General features: G+C 36.5%; 1 protein-coding gene across 3 annotated transcripts in view; it reads right to left on the bottom strand.

Annotated features, from left to right (window-relative positions):
* Nucleotides 1–6,106: 6,106 nt before the first annotated feature.
* The window catches only part of tmem63ba (transmembrane protein 63Ba), a 28,010-nt gene continuing 8,248 nt past the window's right edge, over nucleotides 6,107–25,868 (bottom strand). The window contains exons 2-24 of one of the 3 annotated variants that reach the window (XM_059516984.1): nucleotides 22,028–22,252; nucleotides 21,051–21,130; nucleotides 19,553–19,600; nucleotides 17,522–17,612; nucleotides 16,598–16,635; nucleotides 15,990–16,132; nucleotides 15,834–15,885; nucleotides 15,639–15,747; nucleotides 14,964–15,034; nucleotides 13,839–13,919; nucleotides 13,562–13,685; nucleotides 12,252–12,385; nucleotides 11,890–12,027; nucleotides 10,666–10,819; nucleotides 10,448–10,554; nucleotides 10,233–10,319; nucleotides 9,607–9,672; nucleotides 9,315–9,477; nucleotides 9,118–9,223; nucleotides 8,861–9,028; nucleotides 8,499–8,614; nucleotides 8,337–8,399; nucleotides 6,107–8,190 (exon numbers count right to left, since the gene is read on the bottom strand). In XM_059516984.1, coding sequence (XP_059372967.1) covers nucleotides 8,035–8,190; nucleotides 8,337–8,399; nucleotides 8,499–8,614; nucleotides 8,861–9,028; nucleotides 9,118–9,223; nucleotides 9,315–9,477; nucleotides 9,607–9,672; nucleotides 10,233–10,319; nucleotides 10,448–10,554; nucleotides 10,666–10,819; nucleotides 11,890–12,027; nucleotides 12,252–12,385; nucleotides 13,562–13,685; nucleotides 13,839–13,919; nucleotides 14,964–15,034; nucleotides 15,639–15,747; nucleotides 15,834–15,885; nucleotides 15,990–16,132; nucleotides 16,598–16,635; nucleotides 17,522–17,612; nucleotides 19,553–19,600; nucleotides 21,051–21,130; nucleotides 22,028–22,222 — 2,490 coding nt within the window. In that variant the 5' untranslated portion in view covers nucleotides 22,223–22,252 and the 3' untranslated portion in view covers nucleotides 6,107–8,034. Of the gene's footprint in view, nucleotides 8,194–8,336; nucleotides 8,400–8,498; nucleotides 8,615–8,860; nucleotides 9,029–9,117; nucleotides 9,224–9,314; nucleotides 9,478–9,606; nucleotides 9,673–10,232; nucleotides 10,320–10,447; nucleotides 10,555–10,665; nucleotides 10,820–11,889; nucleotides 12,028–12,251; nucleotides 12,386–13,561; nucleotides 13,686–13,838; nucleotides 13,920–14,963; nucleotides 15,035–15,638; nucleotides 15,748–15,833; nucleotides 15,886–15,989; nucleotides 16,133–16,597; nucleotides 16,636–17,521; nucleotides 17,613–19,552; nucleotides 19,601–21,050; nucleotides 21,131–22,027; nucleotides 22,253–25,868 lie in introns of all 3 variants that reach the window. The other 2 variants (XM_059516983.1, XM_059516985.1) reach the window with 2 other exon arrangements.

Genomic DNA, 25,868 nt, shown 5'->3' on the forward strand with positions numbered 1-25,868 from the left:
GTAGCAGAAGGCCTCAAGTTGCTACCCTCTCGTCAAAGTCTTCCCAAAACATGGCCCCTGCACTGGCAGTCGCACCAGGATCTGAAGTATCCTCTTCACTCTGAGCTGGGTTAAAACTGTTAAAGCTGAAGTTATCATAACCTTTTAAACTAACATTAATAATTCAAATTCAAAATTTTATTTGCTTTTAATGTATATGTCATTATGTCCTTTTTTGAGCAATCTTCTTATACATATATTACACCAATATGTCAAGTCTGCCTAGGAAAAGCAATTATTATACCAGGAAACTCAAAATTGGAGTAAAAACGAACAAACTAGTATAAATACTTTTTATTGTAAGCTTGAATTATTATATTATTATATAGCCCTAGTGTTTGTTTACTGATAGACAGTCAAAAAGACAAATTAATCAATATTTTATTTATAACAGGGTTTTATTTATAAAATAATAACAAACCACAGATCCTTAACAAACAGTAACAAAAACACAGTGACAGAAAATGTCAGAAATAGCGTATGGGTCTGTCACGTGATTAAGGAACGAGTCAAACTCGACCCGAGACCCGAAAAACTCATGAGATGAACTAATCAATTCTCTTTCCGGCTCAAGACTGCGTTTGTGCGTTAGTTTTGCGTATGGGGCTGTCACGTGATTAAGGAACGAGTCAAACTCGACCCGAGACCCGAAAGACTCATGAGATAAACTAATCAATTCTCTTTCCGGCTCAAGACTGCGTTAGTTTTGCGTATGGGGCTGTCAAGTGATTAAAGAATGACTTAAACCCGAGGACTTCTTGTCAGATGAGAGGTGAGGTGAGCTAATCACAGACTAAAGACCCAGGTAAAGAATGATTTTTTTTTTCTGTATCCTATAGCATTTTAGTTTTGTATTGTTTTTAGTGTGATCAACGTTTGCGTAAGTAGGCTACTAGATGTGTTGAGGAAGTAACACATAACATTTTCATTACATTTTGCTAAAATGAACGAAATGACTCGAAAAAAGATTCGTTCATTTTGCTGAACGAGACTCAAAAGTCCGAGTCGGTAAAATGATCCGAACTTCCCATCACTACTAGTTTGCCGCTTGACCATTTTGAGATCATTCGCTTCATTCGCGCGTGAAATTAACTTCACAACAGACGCGAATTCGCGTCTATTGGTCATGGGGGGGCTTCTGCCAGCTGAGTTCACGCAGCATTTTAAACCGCCATTTTTATTCGGATAATTTTCAAAATATTACTGTTATTGTGTCATGAAATGTAGTTTTAAAAGTATTTCAGGCGAGAATGTAGTTGTTTTAAACTCAAATATGCGGTTTATTTATAATGACAGCGTCTATTTAAAAAATGTGTTTCGCCGATCTCGGAGATGAGCTCCATGCCATCAGCGGGAGCTCCGTCATCATGTATCCGCCGAGAGCAGCCTCACCTCGGCTAGATCTTCTGACATTTGCCGCTGGCTCTGATGTCTCTTTAGTGGTTCAAGTTAAAATATAATTTGTTTGGGGTAAAACGAAACGTTTCTTATCTTTGGCCTTTATTCAATCAATCTATTAATACGTTTATATATATATATATATATATATATATATATATATATATATATATATAGGTCCTTTATTTTATTCCTGTCTCTATAGAAAAATGAACTTTTGTAATATAGCTCTGGTTGACTGCTCACTGACAAAATCAGTCGTTCCTCTTTGTTGAATGAGTGGAATGTGTGTGATTAACAAATCACACACATCTAACTTACTTTGTTGCAGGACTATTCTTGACTGTGTGTTTGTGATGTAAATGTTTTTCAGTTGCTGTTAAGTTATTTAAATGGTTGCTGTTTAATTGAATCCAAGTAATGTCACCTTGTTAAAACTGAGCTAACTTTAGTTTTGCTCAGTACTGCAACAGCAGTGACCCACTGAAGGTGATGACTAGGAACTGAAACCTTTTTAATCCCACTTGAATTAAACTAACATCTTTCTTCTCTGTCTTTTTGTTTATATGTGCTTCTTGGGCATCAACCCAGAGACAGGTACAAAATCAAAGAGGCAGAGAGGACACATAAACCAGCAAGTCTGTACACTGATCAGGAAGCTCATTGACTTTGAATGGATGTCAGTCTAATGTAAGTTGTGTTCCAACTTCAAAACAGACTAACGAAACACTGTCTTTGTTTTAAGCTAGAATTAGTTATGCAGTAAGATGTTTACTTAAGCTATTAAAGGGTTAGTTCACTCAAAAATGTAAAGTCTCTCATTAATTACACTCCCTCATGATGTTCCAAACAATTTTGTTCAACACAAATAAAGATAATTTTAAGAAGTCCGAGAGCTTTCTGATCCCGCTTATAGACTGCAATGTTATAACCGCTTTCAAGCCCCAGAAAGGTAGTAAAAACATTGTTAAAATAGTCCATGTGACTACAGTGGTTCAACCTTATTGCTATGATGCGACGAGAATACTTTTTGTGCGTTCCGCACTATTAAGTATTTTTGCATCGCTTCATAACATTAAGGTTGAACCACTGTAGTCACATGGACTATTTTAACAATCTTCACTACCTTTCAGGGCCTTGAAAGTGGTAATAAAATTGCTGTCCATGGAGGAGTCAGAAAATGTCTTAATTTGTGTTCCAAAGATGAATGAAGGGCTAACGTGTTTGGAATGAGGGTGGGTTTTTGGGTACACTATCCCTTTAATCTGTTCTACGAGTTTAGACTGCAAAATGTGTAAAATTCATTGTTCTTACGTTTATTTGAATTAAACATGCCTTTTCAATGTTATAGGTTATTGATATGTTAGAATAAAAACTTTACAATAGTTTTAAGTGTAAATTTACATCACATTACTGGCTTACTGAGTTGCATTACTATGTACGCATGTCATGTAATTTTTGCTTAACCTCAATCATGTTACTTTCAGAGTCCTCTGGTTTGTTGATTTAATATTAATTGATATAGTACTATTCACATGATTTATCTGATTTATCATGAGTTTTAAAATTTTAATTTCTTAAATTGTACACATTTTAGGATTAGTTTTACAATGCGAGTACCATACTTGCAGGTACTTGCACCACAAAGTAACTTAAACTTTTTGTCTTTCTTATCTTTTGTAGATAGTGGACAGAACCCATACTATGCAGGTGCCTGCTGCAAGGGAAGGAGTGAGACACCTGCAACCCTCTCTTTTCCCACCTTTTTGTCTTTTCTTCTCTCTCTCACTCTCTCTTCTCTCTCTCCTTCTTTCTCTTTGCATCTCCTACGTTGTGAAGTACCATTATCACATAGTAAACACGTGCACAGTGCACACACATAGACACACATTCCTGTTACCCAGTGTTTATTCCTGTTATTAAATTGTATTTTTCAAGTACCATTATCACATAATGGTAAACACAGTAAACACATTCACACACATATTGACAGACATTCATGTTACCCAGTGTTCATTCATGTTACACAGTGTTTATTCCTGTTATTAAAATGTATTTTTCTTCAAAAAAAATAAAAGTTAAACCATTGTTTTTATCAGTTTTGTTTGGTCCATCATTTATGCTAAATCACGGTATAGACATGGTTAAATACAGTAATTCTACAGCACCTTACTGTTAAATTACAGTAATATGATAGACTAACTGTAATTGCACAGTAAAATACTGTAATTATACAGCAGCTTACTGCTAAATCACAGTAATATGACGGCATAGTTATTGTGAAGTCACAGTAAACAGCTGTCATTTCACAATTATTTACTGTAAAAATGATACGGTAACTTGCTGTGAAAGTCATGCAATTATTAACCTGCTATTTATTGTAAATTTACAGTGAAATAATTAACAGTGTACACTTCACTCAAAATTAATTAAAAAAAAAGTAACGGACAATGCACCATATAATAACGGAGTTAATTTATTTAAAAAGAAATGCGTTTCAGTATTAGTTACTGTCAAATGGACCTGCGTTAGTAACGCGTTACTAATAACGTTACTAATAACGCGTTACTGCCCAACACTGGATAACATACATGGAAAAATAACCACTGTTTCAAAATGTGGTTTCTGTGTCATTAGTTGTCTTAATTTGATAAATAATTATTACACAAATGGTAGTTTAAAATTACATTTCAAATTTTTTTATTTTACTCTTTAATTTACTATTAATTTATTCTTCATTTTTGTCTATTCTGTATTATTCCACCCTTTATATTACATATTATTTTTGCTATTATTAACCTATTGTTGTTCAGTCATTTATTATGTTATTATTATTATTATACATATAATTTTATGTTATTATAAATCTATTATATCACATACATGTTACATGTTATTGTACCGTTGTACTCGATTTTCATATTATTCACTTTACTTTAAGTTGTACTACATATACTTTTTAATATAACATATCACTTTTACTATATTTCTACTGTGCACTGTATCAGTTCATATTTTCATTTTCACTGGATCCATAGCCTCATCAGTTACATGTGTTATTATTTGTGGAGTTCATCTGTAGGCTATAGTGCTATCAAATTAAAAAGCAGACTACAAGTGTCACTTTTTGATTTGTATTTATTTGTTTTATTCAATCTCAACGATAGTAAATTATTAGTGTTTAAAGATGTATTATTTAGATTTTATCCCAGTATTTCAAAGGGAATGAGCTGTGTTCTGACCTGAGACACAAGAAAGAGAGAGAAAAAAAGGAAGAAAAATGTTGGGATTGAACACAGAGAAAGCAATAAAACAACCATATCATGTAATGTACATTCAAATTACATTACATGAATATGTCAACAGTTATACTAAATTAACAGATTTGTAAACCGAAAAAATCAACGAAATCAACAAGTGAGACAAATGTGAGCTTTCAATTAATAATTTTCCAAACCTATAAATAACTGGAGGCAAAAGAAAAAAGACAGTTTTTTTAACCACGTAGATCACAAACCTCTGAAATCGGTTGATAAATGTGAACGTTATCGTGTTTTTATTCAGTAAAAACCGCAGCTCCCCTGTTTACTTTCATTTGTTTTAAGGCAGTCTTGCCCTCACTAACATGGCGGACGCGTTGAAGTATCGCGGCAACGGGTCAAAGCGGCCAACGAGGTGTCTAGGTATTTATACGTCTATGCCTTAAGGGAGAAAAAGAGTGTTTTAAAACCGTATTATTATTATAAGAAAATTTGACACTTGCATTTTGAGACTGTCCTTTAGAAATTCTTAAAATCTATTTGGAAGCATTTTTTTGTAGATGTGGAACAATGTACCAAAATTAGAATAGCTTTTTAGCAAATAATTAAATCAATGACAGCAATTTTAACTATAATAGAATAAAACAGCTTATATGACTTAATTTAAGTGGAATACGATAAGTGGATTTCTATGTAAATAACATTTCATGACAGTTTTTATATGGTTTTGTCAGTCTATTTTATTGTTCAAAGACATGGAACAGTTTGAGGATGACACTACAAAAGATAATTTGAGGGGAGGTTGAAATACAAAACTATTAAAAACAGCAATCGCAAGCAAAGTACGAAACTAAGGGAAATCTGAATGGGCAAAAGCAAACAATTCATGGTCAACTGTACATGGCTTTGCTGGCTAAGCTGCACAAATGCAAATAGTTTAGTGTTTCAAAAACAGCTCAATGCTTCTATTTACAAAAATATTACACTGATTTAACCACTTCACTCCAGGCCAATGGCCGTTAATTCAAAAGACGGAAAAGTAATTGACAGATGAAATAAATATTGTGGACAACATCTGTAACAAATGGGAAAAGCCTATAAAGATGCATAAATAAATTATTGCCGCATCATGCTTGAAACAGTGTTTTTCCTTAAATGGATCCAGAATGCAGTCATCCCCTACAGTATCTAAGCAGCAAGAGCATCAGATGTACAAAGCACTGCAGTTACTCAGTGTTGTCCAAACAAGATCACTGACAAAAATGGCTTGATATACACCATGACAATGTTAAACATTCCACATGAAGTGCATAGCCTACAGTGTTATTTGCATTTAAAAGTTACAAGCTCCTCAGTGATAGATATGTAGGCTAGTGCAATTTACATAAATTAACTAAAGATATCACTGATTAGCTTCCTAATGTTTAATTCACAAGTTTGCAAACACCCGACAACTGTTTCAAGTTAACATTTGTTGCAAAAAATGTCAGTTTAAACACCGCATTGCTATTCCTGTAAACAATAAATGACATAATGAGAACTATTTAAGTCCACTAGCAGGAAAGATCTACCATATAGAGGTTGGACAAAGAAAAACATATTTTAAAGCAAGTACTCGGGCACAGCCTTTGTCTGCTCAATTTTGAAAGAAAAACTAAAAAATATTCTGTTTCCAGTTCTGACTTGCATTTTAACAATGGACAAAAAACACAAAAATGCATTAATGGACAGAGTAGCAAAAATGTCTGTTATTTCTCATTCTCTGGTAAAATTGCAAGGAACACACCACTATAGCAATAAAGAAGACCATAATTAAGACATATTGATATATTTGACCCCGTGAGATATCTTGCTATCATCATAAACCCAATTTTTAGGATGTTCAGGGATTTCTGCTTATGTTTTCCATGCACACTTTACAGCATTTATGAGTAGTAAAATATGTTTAGTGATCAAAAATGGTGATGTGTACATCACTTGCTAGTGCCAATAAAAAGGAAAAAAAAAATTCACCAAAACCTGATGAAACCATTATTTCATACCCATGCATAACAAAAATAAAAAATATATTCACTTTCACAAATTCCACCTTTAAGCCCACATGGGGAATTTGCTGTGCGTTTAAGTTCTTTTTTGCTACAGTATCAGTTATTGACAGAACATTCCACAGTAGAGTAACACAATTTAAAATCGGTCCATCTGATGCCTGATTCAGAAAGTAGCATCATTCCACATTTAAACACTGGATGTGCAGAAGACGTGAGGGTAGACATGAGAATAGTTCCAGGGATGGTGATTTGCCTTTGATTCCGTCCGTTAGACTGGAAAAGTGGCTTTTCCAATCCATGTATATGGTGAGACAATTAGTGTCCGGCGACAGTTTTCCTCACAGTTGGTTAATTCAGCAGGCTGGAGTGAGTTTTTCTATCCTTTCGTTTTTCCAACAATTACGAATACAAAAGGGAACTAATAAAGGTCTTTATGTTAAATACATTTACTTTGATAGAGAAGAATGAAATTGGCCCCTTCACATATATTGTGGTGTAGTGGCAAAAAAGAAATAAATTTGGTTTCTAAATCAAAACTTAATTCTGCTCAACTGTCTGTCATGGTGACTGATGTATATTCCACAAGCATTTTGATACATTTTGACGTGACCGTCACTGAAATGTGTTGTTTCTATGCACTACAGATGGTAAACATCTAAAATCAAATGATTGTTAATGATCACGTGGCTGTCTGAGATACTTGATTCTGTTCCATTAAATCATAGTTGCCATATCTATCTATTTTTGCTTTTAACAGTCACCAAACCGTTTAATTGACCATTATTCTACATAACTAATTTCCTAAGAATAAATCGTATTTTTTTTTTTTTAATGCAAAAGATTTGGAGGTGAAATCTGACTAAGCGTATATGAGAAATCCACTCAAATATGTAATTTTCCTGCCCTCTTGAGATAGCACTATGGGTGTTTTAATTCATCATAACATAGGTACAGTAAAATCTTAATTGCAAATTATGAGTAATTGTTACTGTTTTTGGTCTTATTTACTAGACATGCGCTTGTAATGGCAAGCAACTCTACCAAACAGGGTAACTATTCTTCTAACTATCTTCTAAAGAAGAATTATGAAACTCATATAGGGGGAGTACAATCACAAGCCACTCCAAATTCTTGCCAACTGGCCATCCTGTCTCCAAGCCTCAATGATAAAGGAGTGTTTTAGCCGTCAGCTGTGATGGAAGTGAAGGGAGGTGTAGCGGTGTAGTGGATCTCTGTTTGGTCATGTTAAAGTCCTGCCAAGTTCAGCACATGGCGTGGCCCTGCCTGGGTCACTGGTGCACCTCGTTCTCAATAAGGCTGTCCTCTCCTGATTGGAAATCACCATCATTCACCCCCTCCTCATCCTGTGACAACCCCTGCCCCTCGTCCTCACCGCTTCCTGTCTCGTCTGTGTTTGGGTCCTGTAGCACTTGGGCGACGTACGTCTGCTGATATACAATAAAAAGAGTGAAGAAATAAAATGTGACAATATAGAATTTTAGTGATGCCAGATGAATAACTACTAAATAACTAGTGTTAATGCTTAAAACTAGGGGTGTAAAAAGCTTTCTCGCGCATCATGATAACTTACAACAGACTTGACAGGTGGAGATGAATCTGGTTGTCGTCCATTGTCTACAACGTCCATATCGATCTGTAGAGAATTCAGGAAAATCACACTGCAGGTTAGAGAAAGTTCTGGGCTTGGTTTTATTTATAAAAAAATGAATAAACAGACAGAGCTATTTCTGACCTTGTAATTGTGCGCACTGAGGTATTTGAAGTGACCGAAGACGACATGGGAGAGGCAAATGATGATGGTGATGATCAGAACCACAAAGGTAAACATCGATGTTGGAGCAACAAAACCTTTCAAATTTAACAAGGAAATCAAGAGAGAAGAGAGCAAAAGTCATATTAGAAGAAGTTCCATTTAGAGCACTGGTTCTCAACCTTGTTTTCCACTGGGCCACAATAAGTGCAAGTGAGAAACCCTGCTGCCTGCTGTTTGAAGCTATCGTTGCATCCAGAGTTAGTATATGATGCCTAACAATTCTGTGTAGGTAGGCAACTTGTGAGTGTGTGGAACAGACCCACTATCTGGCATTGTCTTACCTGTACGAACAGTAGAGAAGAAGAGCAGCCAGAAAAGGCAGAGGATGGGTGCTGCCACCACCTGGTTGACAGCTCCAGAGTGGATTTTCTTATCCAGTTTGGAGGGCAGGTAGGCATAATACATGTTATACCTGTCCACCAGGTGCTTCAGTAGCATGTACATCAGTCCTGCAGACAAAAGTCAAATCATACTGTGTTAAAAGTGCCACCATGATGCCAGAATTCTTTATAGTTCTTGAGCGAGAAATGTCACTCACCAAATGGCACAATAATTGGACAGGTGATGCTGTAGGTCATTACCACAGTAAAGACATTCATCATCCAGGCGTAAGCAGCTCCAAACTGGAACTCATAAGCTTGATGCTGTAACAAAATGGAACAACGCAATTTCAAGATGAGCATATGAGTTATTGAATATAACAATAACAACAGTTAGGGTAAGCATAATGAATACCTTCTTCACATTGCGCCTCTCGGCTGCTGAACGTGCCAAACACAGCCGGATCATGTACATAAGAAAATAAGGAATGCGCAACAGGTCCATGGCGTTACCAATGAAGGCAGACGCAATGACATAGTTCACAAAGAAAGCTCCATTATCTGGAAGGAAGACACACCTAATAGAGAAAAAAAGAAGCCGTAAAAACTTTATCTACAATCTTGAAAATATGCATAAACCAAATGTTTTGTAACAATAACCCCTGTAACACAGGATTTTAAAGCTGCAAATCCTCTCGTGGACTTACTCGAATCGGACTTTTGCCTCGTCAAGGAATTTCTTGTCAAAGAGCCAGCGGAAAAAAACATCCAAACTGCATTTTGGAAAAGATTATGTGAAATGTTTAATACAAATGAGAAATGAGGCAACACGACAAATGCAACCAGGATAAAAGTTTAGATGTTTTCCATTTCCCATAATCAGAAAGAATCTTCTGGATGTGAAAATACACAAAAAAGGCAAGATTTTCCATCATACAAATTACTATTACCGTATTTCAAGTTTAAATAATTAAAATCACACAAATTAGTGTATTATATCAACAACTTAACGATTGGTAATTTTCAGACTTTTGTTAAAAGGTTGTTTATTCAGGAAAATATTACATGATAAAACATCATATAAATGGTTAGGATGCAAAACCTAAAATAAGGACTCAGTAGTAGTTTTGTGAAATATTGCTGAAGAATGTTGATGCTTAATAAATACATAATACTTAATAATAATACATAATCTCCTTAAAGAGAGAAAATTCAATACTATTTGCAGTCAGTGCTATTTGAAGGCATTTGAAAGGTTAAGATGGGATAACTTTTTTTTTCTAGCATAAAAGCGGTTTATCTTCTCTATGTAAACCGAGTGTTATAAAAATACCTGCTCAGTCCTAGAGATGGCAGCAGCAGAACCATAAAGATGAGGAAGGTGTAGCACTTGTGCATGGTTGTTCTGTTCTCTTCAGATCTAAAGGGAAAAGTCATACATATTTTAGGGGTTGTGTTTACCAGAAAATGGTTTCGTTTAGAAACTCTAAGTGATGAACAACTCCAGGTCATTAAAAATACAGGGATATGCAGAATTTGGCATTGTACCGTGTCCAGTGGGCCTCAAAGAAGGCAGAGTAGTAGACGATTGTGGGGAGAAGGGCCGAGAAGCACCACAACAGCAGGGTGGGGAAGAACTGAGTGATGATGGGGTTCTGGAGGAACAGACACAGGGCGAGGATGGGAAGTGATGAGTTACAGAATCATGACCCAATAATCACTCTGAATTTGATGCTCATTAATGCCCAGTTTAACAGACTCCTTACGTTCAGGTACTCCACGGGTTTGGTGACGTTGAACTTGTCCATGGTGGAGATGATGATGGCAGGGGTGGTGAGGAAGAAGAGCAAGAGGAAGAGAAAGCAGTTGATGATAAAGCAGCGGAGCCACCACTTGAGGCCACCAGTGGACAAATGCTCCCTGTGAAAAACAAGGTAACACATTATACAACTACTGTATGTGCCCCGTGCTGGCAAAATGAGTCAAAATGAGCAAATGTTTAAAAATGAGTTATTGTTATTTTTCACATTCTCTATTAAAAAACTTCTAAATTAAGTATGATTTGTTGGAATCGGACAAAATATATCTTCAACTTTTTTCCACTTGATTCTTATATATAGTAAATCCTAATTGACCTGCAAACATACAGTATACTCGTAATCTATACTATATAGCAGATCTCACCTGCATGATTGTTTATATTGTTGCAAAAATTTTAACTATTATCATATAGTTCTATATTTTTAAAGTTGGACAGATTATATCCCACTTTATTTGCATACATACACTCACGTAAAGGAATATATACTACTTGTATATCAAATCTCACCTGCTGATTTTTTGTTTTGTTTTGAATGTAACTATATTATCGTCCAGCTCTTTATATAAAGTTGAATATGCCATTATGTACAAATTTATCCACATACAAATGGTACACTTGTTTAGGCCGATATATACTATATTGCAACACAGTAGCAATAAAGTTATCTAGCAATATAGGTTGATTGTATCATTGCAAAATGTAAACTATATTATGGCACAGCTCTAATCTGCTAAATGCAACTATAAGGCATGAAGATATTAAGATGTTATAAAAACATTAACATCATGTTCTGTAGAGCTACTGTGAAACAATATGCATTGTGTAAAATGCTACAGAAATTAATTTAACTTGATCATTGTCTCCAAAAATAGCCCACAGACCTGCACAATCTAATGCATATTGCATATGAAATGACAAGCCCTAGTCAATATCATTTATCAATAACATGCATTAGAGGTCCAGCTCGGAATTAATTATTATTTTGGTATCATCAATTTCAGATTTACATGCATGTAAAAACAACTAACTGTGGTCAGTCTTTTCCTGTCTAAGTGGGTATTTGTTGGTCAGAATGAAACCGCAAAGTGGATCCCGGTTTATGTCCAAAGTCTAGCTCTGTGAGAGTATGCTCATAATAAATTCATGAGATTTAGGATGAGGATGTTACCAGTAAACGTTCTGTGGATCTGGAGCATATGTGACTGTCCAGTTGTATGTGTTGAGAAGGCCGCTGAAGGGGGAGCACTTTGGCTCTCGTCGACAGTGACAGCCGTGACACTGACATGCGTTAAAATCTTTCAGGATGCTGGGAATGGTGAAAATCAGATATATTATTATTAATATTATTTTTCCTTCTGGTAAAGTATTGTGACTGTAACATGATAATATCAGAAGGTAATACCATGATACTTCTGAATGATCACAATATTTATGTACAATTTTACCTCTAAGAAAATCATAGTACCACAATGATACTTTTTGGTTTGTGTTTTATTCACACAAAAAGACCAAAATGTCTGTTAGACTTACAGGGCAGTCATTGCTTCATTCTGGAAGGTCACAAAAGCCATTCCCAGAGGTTTAGTGTTGACTTTTTCTCGTTCTTTTCTGTAGTCTTCCTTCAGTTTGGCCTCGAGCTTGGTGTAATAGTTCACAGCCTCTTCCTGCAGGAATGGATTAGCATTACAAGAGTTAGACAGCACTACTAAAATGCACTTGTTTTATAGATTTGTAACTGGAACATGTAGGATATTTTGGTTTCTTGATATGGCTTACATCCATTCCTCTGTGCAAATCTATGTGATTTTTTTTGGCCTTTGTCATCTGACGTTCAGAATTATAATTCAAGCCTAAGTGACTATAATAGCAATTGTAATCTAATGAACAATGCATTTTACAGGAAAACAGGCAACATATCTTGGGTGCATTCTTATTGCCTATGCATTATATACATTTAGAAACTACAAAGCTTTGATCATAAAACTAAGCATTTAAACATCATCTTACTAGGACATTACTGTGAGATATGGATTGACAACTGATTTTTATATGCATTTTATTGAAGTAGTCCGTTAGATCTAATTTATTTATTTATAATTATATATCTTAATTTTAATCTTACTTTTTGACCATAAAAATATCAGAAACTGCACCAAATTGCATGCTTTTGCTCAGTTTGGACCTCTGAATAAAACAGAGGAGGTTTTCTTCTTGATTTTTTTGCCTGGTGTATCAAATAAGATCATCTCAACAAAAACACATAAGTAAACTTTAAAAAAAAAAATTATTATTACTATTATTTCTTATGTCAGGCTTCACAAGGTTAACGTCAGGTGACTGTCCCTATAAATTCTGTTACTTCTCAATGCTTCAAGTCAACAATTAATCAACAGGCCCTCTATTTAATGTTTTGTAAGCCTGCCAGTTAAGAGCTTGTGTTCCCAGAAGTCATTCTGACTAAAGCATTCCAGGCATCGTCCAGCAGGGGGACATGAAGTGCTACAGAAAAATGACTAGTGACAAACGGGAAATCTGATCTAATAAGGACGCTTGGGAGCTGATGTTGAACATGTCTCACAGCAGCGGAGCGTACATCATCCTGACTGTAAATATAGAGAAGCGGAGCTGCAGGCAGCACACGAGACAGAGGATATAGAGCACTGATTGCATGTCTGATGGGAAAAAGTGGGGTATTTATGATGACAGTTCATGCTTTTTACAGTGTTAAATCTGAATGTGAGGTAAAAAGTATGATGATTCATCTACTAATGAGGGATCTATAAACCCGCTACTATTCAAAACTCTTCGTGTTGAAAAGGCTATAATGCATATGATCTGACCTGCTCACAGCCCGTGATGATGCAGCAGCAGAGGTGGCCGCAGGGTTTGGGGTTAATCATAATGGCGATGTGCTCCCTGGCCATCAGGTCGGTGTAGAACTTTTTGCTGCGTTCTGCCTTTTTTCTGAATAAGACAAAGTCAAGAACATACTTCCATAACATTTGAGTTGCAATTTCTATAAGGTACAAAATAGTTTAGGATTTTCAGGCCAATTTATGTTCTTTTTCATCAAAGGGTCATTGAAAGCAGCTGAGAATTGAAAAGAAAAATTTGTACCTTTCAGACTCCAGGGACATAAGTTTGGCAACGTCGTAACAAATGCGAGCATCCAGAACCAAACAGTTTTCATATGCTTTCCTGGATATAAACACAAAGAGATGAAAGTGTAAGAGACACAAAACTCCCATGAGGAGGACAGGAAACAGTTTTAACCTGGCACTGGAACACAGTGTTGACAGTCTTGTAGGAGCCAGGCTTCAGTATTGTCTGGCGCACACTGTACTTTACACGGGCCAAGAATGACTCGCTTAGACAGGAAGAAAATGACCGACATGTAAAATGACCAGCAACTGTTTCTTTTTATGTGATGCATAAGGGTGAGTAAATCTAAAATCAATGGTACCAAAATAGTAGACTGGCACAAAACAAATTGGTAGGCTTGCTTTCTAAATAATGACACAGCAGTCTCTGTGAGATGAAGTACACAACACTAAAGACTATTAAGTCAAAATTTCCATCCAACCTAAAGTAATAGATCTGTGGGAGTCTAAAGAACTGATGACTCTTTTCCCGGTTGGCTGAAGAGGGACAGACTGCGATATGCTTTGAGACGTCTGTGAGTCTGCTTTATGTTTGTTCTTTTCTTCCTCCTTGTCCTCTGTCTACACATCCTCATTTCTCTTTCTCAATTGTCAATTCTAGAAATCCTTGACTCAGAAGAAGTTAAAGACATGTATTGTCCCGCACATTCTTTAGCAGTAAATGAGATTAGTTAAACTGAGTGGGTGGACACACTGAGCATCTTGTAGCCACGTGACCACTTTAGACCAATTAAAACAAAAAGTTTGTCAATGTATTACATGGGTCATATCTCAGAACTAAGCTTGAATTTACTGTGTGGACTGGGAAATCTTAAAGGGATAGTCCACTATGTACAATATGTCATTATGTAGTTCCAAAATGGATTGAGTTACTTATCCAGAACACAAAAGGAGATCCAACAATGCTTCAGCAGACAACACTGACTTGGATTGGACATATCAAAATATTTTCTTGGCATCTTCTACACGGGAAAGCGAGTCATGCATGTGCATAAATACACACCTCACCCTCACAGCTGATGGGAAGGTACATCCTAATTAACACTGTGACATAAATTTAGTATTTTCACTAAGAACTTACTCGAAATGCTGCTTTATTTGACTCTCTTCTGCATATTTTGTGATCCCGTTAATGAATAAAGTGCGTTTCACCTGTGAATGGAGACAATTTAGAGACATTAGTTTATTTATTTATCCTTTAATCTATAATATTGATTGATGCTCTATGTTAAACCCCACTAACAGAGCAATATAATATAATATATATATATATATATATATAAATATATATATATATATGACAGAGCAACACTAAACTGTGGACCTTAGTCAGGAAAATGATGAAATAACTGACCAGGTTGTTTCACATTATAATATTTTTTCTTAGCAATCTTTGATATGGAACAACATCACCATCATCCACTCTTCATTTTTTTTTTTAATGTTAAATATCCTTTTTTCACTCAAAAATATGCTAGATTATGCAAGTAAAGTGGGTTGCAGTGGGATGTTTACTCTGATTAAGGTCCATAGCGGGAAAATGGAATATTTGAGTAATTGTGAATTTGGGTTCTAGTCAAAATCTAAAAATAAATTAATGTTCCTGGTTCGATACAAACGTTGGTTACTGTAAGGCACTTATAGCCTAGGTAAAATTTGTGCTTAACTATGATTATTTTATGTGGTAAAGGACATTGTCAAATATGTTGTAGATAGGAACTTGTATTGAACCCAGAACATTTCTCTCTCTGCTCACCAAGTCATCCTCCTTGTAGTGCATCTTTGAAGTGTGTCTCCTCATGCTGTACACAGTCAGTAACAGATATAAGAAGGCAAATGTAGTGTGCAGCCATAGCAGATTATTACTAAAAGAGAGCAAAAACAAAGAGATGAGTTATTCATCAACAGTCATTCAAGACTTATTTCATAGTGTCACATTACCCGGGCTTACCCAGATTTTAAGTTGGCTATTGTAGTTCGCCCAAAACTGTAGGCATTATTTTCTGGAGAAACAGAAGATAAGAAGTGGGTCATAGGGAGTCTTTAGTCATATATGCGTTCAGATGAGTAATCCTAGATAACTCTTTCTCAAATTTTTCTGACTCACCTAACAGGTCTCCTGAGAAGTTGACGGGCAGGACGATGCCCACGGAGAGCACGCCCACCACTACCAACAGACCAATGATGTGCCGCTGGAATGAGAGGTAGTGCACAGAATCCTCACCACACTTCTCCCTGATCTCATCATCTCTGTAAGTGTGAGAGAGATATGTCAGTGTAACAGTAACATTTTTAGCCAGGTGTCTTAAACTTGAAATATGGCTTTGGATTTACATTTAATATCATCATCACTTCAAAAAAGAAAAAAAGAAAAAGAAAGAAAAAACAGAATAATTTTTAAAATGTTCTATTCTAGTCTATATTTATATTATATTATATAAATATTTATTATTACAATTATTTATTAATATTATTTCATTAAACAAGCACAACTTTCAGTTCACAATATAAACACTATAAATGAAATAGTTGATAAAAATCATCCGATTACAGTGCGTAACAGTGAATAAAGTATAATATAATATAATTAACCCTGGGAACTGCTGACATGTAAATGTGGTTATGTGTTAATATACAGTTGTTTTAGCACAGTTGGAATAGTCTTCATTTCAGTAGTTACAGTATGTTCATAAAGCAAATGCAGAAAGGACTCACTTTATCCTGAAGATGGCGGTTAGCCAGGAACACAAGCCCTATAACAGAGCCAAAGAATAGAACATCATATTCAGTGCACTCTAACTGTTGTCTGTCAGTCACTTCAACATCAAAGGTGATGATAAACAGAGCAATGTTGCAGAGCAATGTTGCTTGGGCACTTTCCTATTGAGAATGGGCAACAAATTTCAATCAGAATACTTTAGATCAGTTGTGGGCCCTGTGTCTCTCCTGGTTGCCCGCTGACGGTCACATCTCTCAAGAACTTGCCATGTGCATCATCATCTTCAGAGACATGGACAGTCTCTAATGCAGTTTAAGGAGTTGTTAGAGGCAGCATGGGTGCACGTGACACCAGTTTACACAAGTGCAGTTATTCCAGATCACAGCAGGGCAGGGAGAGGCAAACAAATGGCTTTCAAAAGGCGTGTGTGCTTTTATGAAATGCACAGGTGTGAACAGAGTTATAGTAGATGAAAAGAAATACTTCCTGCATGTGCTTTTCAGATTGTGTGAATATGAGCGTGAAAGAGCAAATACATGAGCAAGGAAGACAAAGGGTATGTTCAGAATGGCAAACTTTTATAGCACCTTTAATACTTTTGTAGTATGCATGTAATCTGTGAACAATATGTAAATGTTTTCTATATGGACAGAAACCCGGATGATGAAATGCGCTCAAGTTCATCTTCTATTTAGAGAATGATGTCCCTTTCAAATCACTCATGCCAGGGCTTGCACTTCTTGACTTATGTGCTGCTTTGACTTTCACATAAAGAGCATTGCAGATAGAGCCTTGATGCCCATTGCTGCATACTGAATGCTGTTTTACAAACATATATTAACAAAATAGACTGTATACAGTGTATTCCATTCTGAACATAGTCATACGCGTCCACATTAATGACCTTGCAAGCTACTTACATTGTCCCTTTGGTCAAAGTCGACTGAGCTGGACACAGAGGTGAGACGCTCGTATCGGGAGTCAGCAGGCGTCTGCATGGCGGAGCCCACACTGAACACAGACACACATTATTAAACACGTGCCCTCAGAGCACAGTACTCAAGCGAACACACAAGTGTACAGTCACTTAATGGCATGCCACTTCATTCAGCAGTAATTGTAATAAGCATTGTAGATTGATCTGTATGATCATGTTAAAGGACTAGTTCATCCCAAAAAGCAATATGATCATTCACTGAAAATCTTCCCCTTGGCTACAGATCTTTTTTTCTCAAAATCTTCACAAATAAAAAAACTTGTCTTGTCATGTCAGTAAGGAGAGAAACCTGGTGTTATGCACCTGTGGTTTTTAATGAATGAATACAACTGAATAAGATTTTAGGAACTAATACTTCCAGCAAATAACACACACAGACAAAGTCTCAGTCCACATTTATTACTATGCATAGAAAAAAATCAATCAATCAATCATGATACATATATATCTTGTGTGTTCCACAGAAGAAAGTCATATTGGTTTTGGAACAACACAAGGCTGAGTAAATGACACAATTTTAATTCTGGATGAACTAATCTTTTAATAACGGTTAACTTTATCTTAGCATCTTCACAGGGTCAATTCAATGCCAGCTTCTTAATAAGTGATGGGCACTGCTAGGCCCTGCAAGTTCAAATTACTCCAGCTACATCAGGCCATATCAAGGCTAACCACATGTCAGGCATGCAGCAATAAGTGACTGTGCAAACAACTCAAACACAAGAGTTAGCGTTAGCAGTTGAGAGACAATGCACACAAACTGTTCACAAAGAGACTACAGTAAACCTAGAAAGGAGAAGAACATGCAACGAGAGGAGCATACATTTAGAGTTGATTAGAAACCAGAGTGTGTTAAACGGAGAAAGACTCATCAAGAACTGGGCAGAGATAAAACTATAACAATTCTATTTGATGATACAGTGGCCTCCAAATGCCACACTTAATACGAACCTACAGTGCATTAGGTGACAAAATATCAACTGCATTTAGCTTAAAAGTGTGGGTGTGCTGTTTTTTTGTTTTTAAATTAAATTGACAAATGCAATTTAGTTCAACATACACGCAAGTACGCCTTAAATATAAAAATATATTTTTGGGGCCAGTATGTGTGTCATTCTCTAGCTATAATATTCACAAACATTTGGACGGATTCTATAGGGCCACTTCTACAGGGCACTTGGATTAAGTAACAACCCTATCCATTTATCCATTGACAAAAACAATTAAACAACTGGACAAATCACAGGTATCCATCAAAACTAGGTCTTCCAGTTACACAGGGGTTTTCTATGCCACCACAGGATGTTTTACCTCTCCCTGTAAGCCTCTTCCCTGTGGGACTTATAGGGTGCTAAGACCATAGCCAGAAAGTGCACGCTTTAATGAACAAAAATATATTATTTAATGGTGAAGAGTGTAGTTTTTGCAATGTTACAATAACTCTGTCCAATTCCAGTTGTACATGGAGAAAAATATAAGTAAACCATGTGTAGTCACATTGGCACTTGTAAAACATTCCTCTGTTTTTGGAGCAGTCCGACTTGTGCTGTGAGTTTGGGACAGGACTATCTTGTTTATTTCAACAATGGAAGATGTTGATGAGAAAATGTGGGAGAGATTAGGATATCTGTTTGGAAACATTTGTACAATTTTGTTTGGTGTAGAAAATACACAATTCACCTTTAAAAGACACCAATTCATAAGAAACACAATTATATTGATTAGTTCAGGTAAATTTGATTAGTATCTTGAGAAACCCTCAACCAGTGGAAGTCATTTAAAAAAAGGACAATAGAAGGAAGAAAAAAAGAGTTACAAACAGTACACAGTGAAGAAATTCAACCAAAATTCTCCCGATAGAACACACAACAGAAGAAATGCCAGAGGGTAAATTCAAAAAGCAGACACAAGGCCTCCTTGGAAGAGAGAGCTGAAGTTTAAAAACAACACATACTATTCCTCCTGATCGTCCAGACGTTGATACTGTGGATTCTGCCTACGGCTGAGGGAAAAGAAACCACTAAAGTTCATGCTTGACAAAAATCGTCAAAATATGAGATCACTCATTTGTAATGCAATGACACTAGTAATTTTTCATTCACATTGGCTCAAGCAAGTTATTACACTAAATCAAATCAAACCTTCAATGAATATTGCATTCTTGGTGTCAGATGTCATGTGACACAGTTGTCTTTTTTTAAATTAAAAATAATATTATATATATATATATATATTAGTAATATATTATAAATATAAACTAGTATTGTCAGCTTGACCTGTTTGTAAGCAAGATTAATCTGTGACTCAGGTAAACAGTTCTAAATGTTTTAGGGACGAAAACATGTAAAATGCCCTGAGACAAATGGTACAGTACGAGTGCATTAATAAACCTTTGAATTATTCACTAAAAAAGTAATGCACTGCCAAGTTGTAACAGGCACTTGGCTTCATGATCAGACTTTTCACTCTTAAACTTTTATGACATTTAAATAGAGAACTGGGAAGTCATAATGTACATGTTGTAATTCAGGGAAGTGTTTATGGAACTAAATGTTCAAAACAGATCAGTGAATGTTAGATGGGTACACACAAAACATTCATTACATTTAAGGGTCGACACCTCCTCAAATAATCCTTAAAAAATGACTAGATAAAACCCAAGACTTGTTCTTAAAATACAGTGAGTGGATCTGACTCCCAGCTGAATGATGTTTTTTTTTTAAGTATATGTGCTAGCCTGCAACATGGAAAATCGGTTTTGACATCTGCATAGTGACTGTAGGATCTGACAGGACACAAAATTATGATTGAGATGCCCGGAATATAATCAGATCCCCCTTAAACATAATCTCTTGTGCACTTACATCGTGGTCAAACCAGTTTCCAAATCAAAGGATACGAGTATGATTGAAAGGCAGGGTCATATTACTTATCAAATAAGACTGGCTGAGCTTTTGGAAAGGTAGAAGCTTCTGTACAACAAATCCATTAGCTAAACCCATTATGCAGCTGCTGAGATCACGGAGTGTTCAATGCAAGAAACACTGCTGCAGGATGCATTTTCTCTTTTCTTTTGCCAAATCAGAGGTCTTGTCCAAATCATGACTGATGGATTGAGTGTCCAGCTGTAAATAAACAGCCTGACGGTTTCACAAAATGTTACTTGGTGCAGGGAAGATGAGAGTTTGTTTGGGGTTATATTGGGGCCAAGAGCATGCTGTGATAATGCAGCCAGCTGAGGCTGCAGTATGAAACGCTGGAAATACGGCCCTAATGGTGCAGTTGTGTTTTACAGTTTTAAGAAAATGACTGTTTTCAGTATTACGGTTCTGCAAATGAGAATTTTTGCACATTGCGGTAATTAGAATAACGACAGAACAGGCCTACGTGCAAAACGGTAAATGAATGTTTTTTTAAAGTTGTATATTAGAGAAAGCTACTATTAATTTTACCTGTCAGCATCAGAGACCAATGCAAGACGGCCATAATCAAATGCCACCTTCCTCAAGAAAGAGAACACACATAGCAGCACCTGGAGACACAGAACATACACATTACACATTCAATTTCACATCTCATTCCACACATGTATTCAAATGCACAACACTGCAAATATGTGACAAATAGCACATGCAAATTAAACACAATTATGAAACATTCCTACAGTGCTAAAACTTAGAACTGCAGGAAAACAAGAATTTATTTTTCTGAGGCCCAAAATAATCACAAATATGTGCATTGTGGATCGTAAAGGCGTGCAGAATTTCAGGGAAAGTTCTGCTGACGTCCACTGAATTTGATACTGTTTTATGCATCCTCAGCCACGTGTCTATTAACACTTACAATATGCATTTAGGAGATGCTTTTATTCAAAGTGACTTAAAATAGATTAGCATAAGAGAATTGTCACAGAAGCAGCAATATTCTCAGTATACAATGCCACGTTTATAAGACTGCTTGGTTGGGAAATAAACTATAGCAGTGGAGAAATGTAGAGAAGTGAAAGAAAATGATTTTCTTTTTGTTTGTTTTTTGCAAGTGCATTGGTATAGGGTTGTAGAGTGGTTAAGTGCCTGCAGAAAATGTGTGTCTTTAACTGCACCATTCAGTGTTTGTTTACATTTTAAAGTCAACATGGAAACAGCTTTCACAACCCATTTGAATTGTGAAAAGTGTGTTCCATACCAGAATAGACTGTGTTTATCCTTATGGTGTTGGATGTCCTATTAAAAAGTACATTACCTACAAGAGTAACCTAAACAGCTATTTTACAATGGGTTAACATTCAACAACAAGCCTGAATCATGCATTAGACCAAGAACAGGTATTAAGAAAGTAAAGATGATAAAGACTGATTGCATGTTGACTTTGAATGACAAACTCATGGCAAATGAACAACAACTGAAAATTGTAAGCCTGTGATGCACACCAAGAAGCACATGAAGTCAAGGGCAAGTACGGTGGGCACTCCTCCAAAGGGCAGGCCCTGGAGCACGGTGCTGCGGATCCGGGCTGAATAGCAGAAGTCCTTGGAGCCATTGGAGCTGGAGCAGTTGTCAGAGCCTGTGCAGACCTCAGCTTCACCGGTCGCAGCCATCACGAGCAAAGCTAAGACAATCAGCATCCTCAGTACTGCTGCATGCTGAAACTCCACCTGTTTGAAGATAAGATGTAGAGGGTGATAATGTGCATTTTAAAAAAAGTTTTTAGGGGTATACTAGCATACAGATGACTCAAAGCTCTAAAATTGATCACATGGGGTCTGTATGTGCAACAAAAATAAAAATAGCCCACTTTCATTGTAGGAGTCTGTTATTTTGCTTACCATCTTTTTTGCGTTTTACAGGAGAAAGTTATAGAAATTCGGAACAACATGACGGAGAGTAAATGATGGCCGTATGGTAATTTTAAGGTGAACTACTGTACTTTAAGAAATGGCATAGACAGTTTAGATTTCGTAGAGAATTACTTAGCTGAACTAGCATATTTAAAGATCAAAAGACTACATTAAAAGGAAACAATAGAAACACCATAACCGGTTATAATGTACTGACGCATTTCTGACGTCATCACTGCGTGCTTAGTCGCGGCATACAATGGCAGAGGGAGGCGAAACGCCTGAGCGTGCAATAAAAAATGCTCCAACCACTTTAAAAGCCGACATTTGGGCACATTTCGGCTTTTATCAACAACACGGTAAGCCCGACCTTGACAAGACACATGCTGTGTGCAAATCATGTCACGCAAAAACAAAATATGCAGGGGGTAATACCACCAACATGAGAAACCACGTCAGTCGTTTTCACCCCGAGCTGCAAACGCCTGTCAGTGCCATTGTGGATCCAGCTCAGCCAAAAATTTATCAACTTATATCAACGTTGCCGCCAAACTCAGTGCGAGGGCAGAGAATTACCAGAGCAGTGGCATCTTTTATTGCAAAGGATATACGGCCCTTTTCTGTAGTGGAAAACGGCACATTACATTAGCGATGACTGGAAGATTTTGTCTCATGTGCTGCAAACGTGAGCCGTTTATGAGTCTCACATGGGTGCTCATCTGGCAGAGCTACTGTCTCATGTCGTGGATGAATGGCAGCTATCACATAAGGATGTAGTGCTTGTAACAGATAATGCGTCGAACATGATCGCTGCAGCTCAATTTGGAAAATTCCCTCACGTAACATGCTTCGCGCATACGCTGAATCTGGCATCTCAGCGCGCTCTTAAAGTGGGCGCGCTCTCCAGGCTTTTGGGCAGAATCCGACGAATATCATATTTTGTGTATTAACAAACACTGCTGAAGTGCAGATTTAGTTTTTTGTATATTGATTATATTCAAGTAGGTTTGGCCTCTTGTTTATTTTGGTTTGTAATTTAATTTCAATGTCAATATTTAAATGTTTTACAAGAAAGTACACTGCACTATATAAGTATTTAAGTACACTCCCTGCATTATGCACTTTTAGTACTTAGATTTGTGTGTTCTAATCTAATGCTGCTGTTGTCTTCTGTGCCCAGACTTGAGTTTTATTTGATGTTTGATACATTCAAGAAGCGTGTTTCAGGTAAAATTAAAGGTTCAGTTCATATATCTGACTGCTTGTATTTATTGACAAAATTGTATACATGAAGCAAAATTGAAAAATAAGGAGGCAGTGCATCATCAATGCATCGTGATGCATCGAGATAATCGAATCGAACTGAATCGATGACTTGATAATCGTAATCGAACCGAACCGTGAGACCAGTGTAGGTTCACACCTCTAATGTTGTTGTGCTCTGGCATGCTGCTGCAAGCTTGGCAGTGAAACATCGCTATGGACGTTGAGATCGGTGGCAGCGGTTGGGGGGGGGGGGTGCGTTATTTGGGGTTGGGGTTAATACTACAGAACCACTGATCTATAATAGAGATTATGTTATGAAGTAAGGGGGAATACTTTATGTACACAAAGAAAACTAAAATAATTACTTTATTCAACAATTTGTCTCCTCTATGTCTCTCTGCATCACCGTAGTGCCATTACAGAGAGTATCCTCTGGTTAATGACAATATTTTCATTTTGGGGTGGAGTAACCCTTTAAAGAATAGTTCACAGATGAAAAAAAGAGAGAAAGAAATGTGTTCTTTCATCTGTGATACAAAAAAAAGGAATAAATTTTGATGTTTGCAATGGTTTCCCCTTTTTCCAGTCTAAAGAGCCCCATAAAAGCATTATTAAAGTAGTTAACTGAAATAAGTAGTTAAAAAAATTATGGTTAACTGAAATTAAATACTAAATACTGAATAGTGAAATTAAATACAAAATTTAGGTAGCTAAAACAAAACACTGAACTAAAGCTGAAATAAACTGTATAAAACTATACAGACACTATTATAGAACAAAAATAAGAAAAGAATAATAAATATAAAAATATATAAAACATTTAAAACCTATAACAATGTCAATGATAATAATAATTATAATAATAATAATAATTCATTACATTTATATAGCGCTTTTCTAGGCACTCAAAGCGCTTTACACAGTCAGGGGGTAGGGATGGGACGGTATGAAAATTTAATATCACGATTATAGTGACTAAAATTATCACGATTATCAATATTATCACGGTTTTGTTGAAACGAGATGAAAGTGTTCAAAAATAGTTGATGCTCACACTGAAAACATTTCAGCAAGTTTTATATTTAATAATCAACAAACAACTAATAAAACAAGCAACTCTATGCACTTAATTTAAAGAAAGATTAAATTCTGTGGCATTTCCTTCCTTACAATGAAAAGTGTAGAAGCATAGAAAAGCATAGAAAAGTCACTGACTTTTTTTTTTTGACATTTCCTTCTCGAAAAAAAACAAAAAAAACATTGTGCGCTGCGCTTGCGTCAGACTGTTGCTGGCTGGACATGATTTAATAGTGAGTTATTAAAACCGCGATAATCAAACACGGTTTTAATGATAATTCATTTTTAAACGATATTACTTACCTTCAGCACATTTTATCACGGTTATCAATAAAACCGGTTATCGTCCCATCCCTATCAGGGGGTATCTCCTCATCCACCACCAGTGTGCAGCATCCACCTGGATGATGCGACGGCAGCCATAGTGCGCCAGAACGCCCACCACACACCAGCTTACTGGTGGAGAGGAGACAGAGTGATGAAGCCAATCAGCGGATATGGGGATTGTTAGGAGGCCATGATGGTCAGAGGCCAAAGGGCGAATTTAGCCAGGATGCCGAGGTCACACCTCTACTCTTTTCGAAAGACATCCTGGGATTTTTAATGACCACAGAGAGTCAGGACCTCGGTTTAACGTCTCATCTGAAGGACGGTGTTTGTTGACAGTATAGTGTCCCCATCGCTACACTGGGGCGCTAGGACCCACACAGACCACAGGGTGAGCACCCCCTGCTGGCCTCACTAGCACCTCTTCCAGCAGCAACCTAGTTTTCTCAGGAGGTCTCCCATCCAGGTACTGACCAACTTAGCCCTGCTTAGCTTCAGTGGGAAACCGGTCTTGGGCTCCAGGGTGATATGGCTGCAGATACTAAAATAATGATGCTTTTAATGTGCAATCAAATTAAGTGGGGTTAATTTGAACTGATGTTTGTTTTCATTGTCATGGTAAAAGAGGTTGACCAAATATTACGGTTTAATCCGCTTGTCATTTGTAGTTACATTTGCTAATATATTGCACAAAGAATGTAATGCAACATACACATAAAAGGGCTGTCCGGTGTGGATTCATGTCAGAACCAAGGTTATGTGA

Source organism: Carassius carassius, chromosome 30, assembly GCF_963082965.1.
Source record: "Carassius carassius chromosome 30, fCarCar2.1, whole genome shotgun sequence".
NCBI lineage: Eukaryota > Metazoa > Chordata > Actinopteri > Cypriniformes > Cyprinidae > Carassius > Carassius carassius.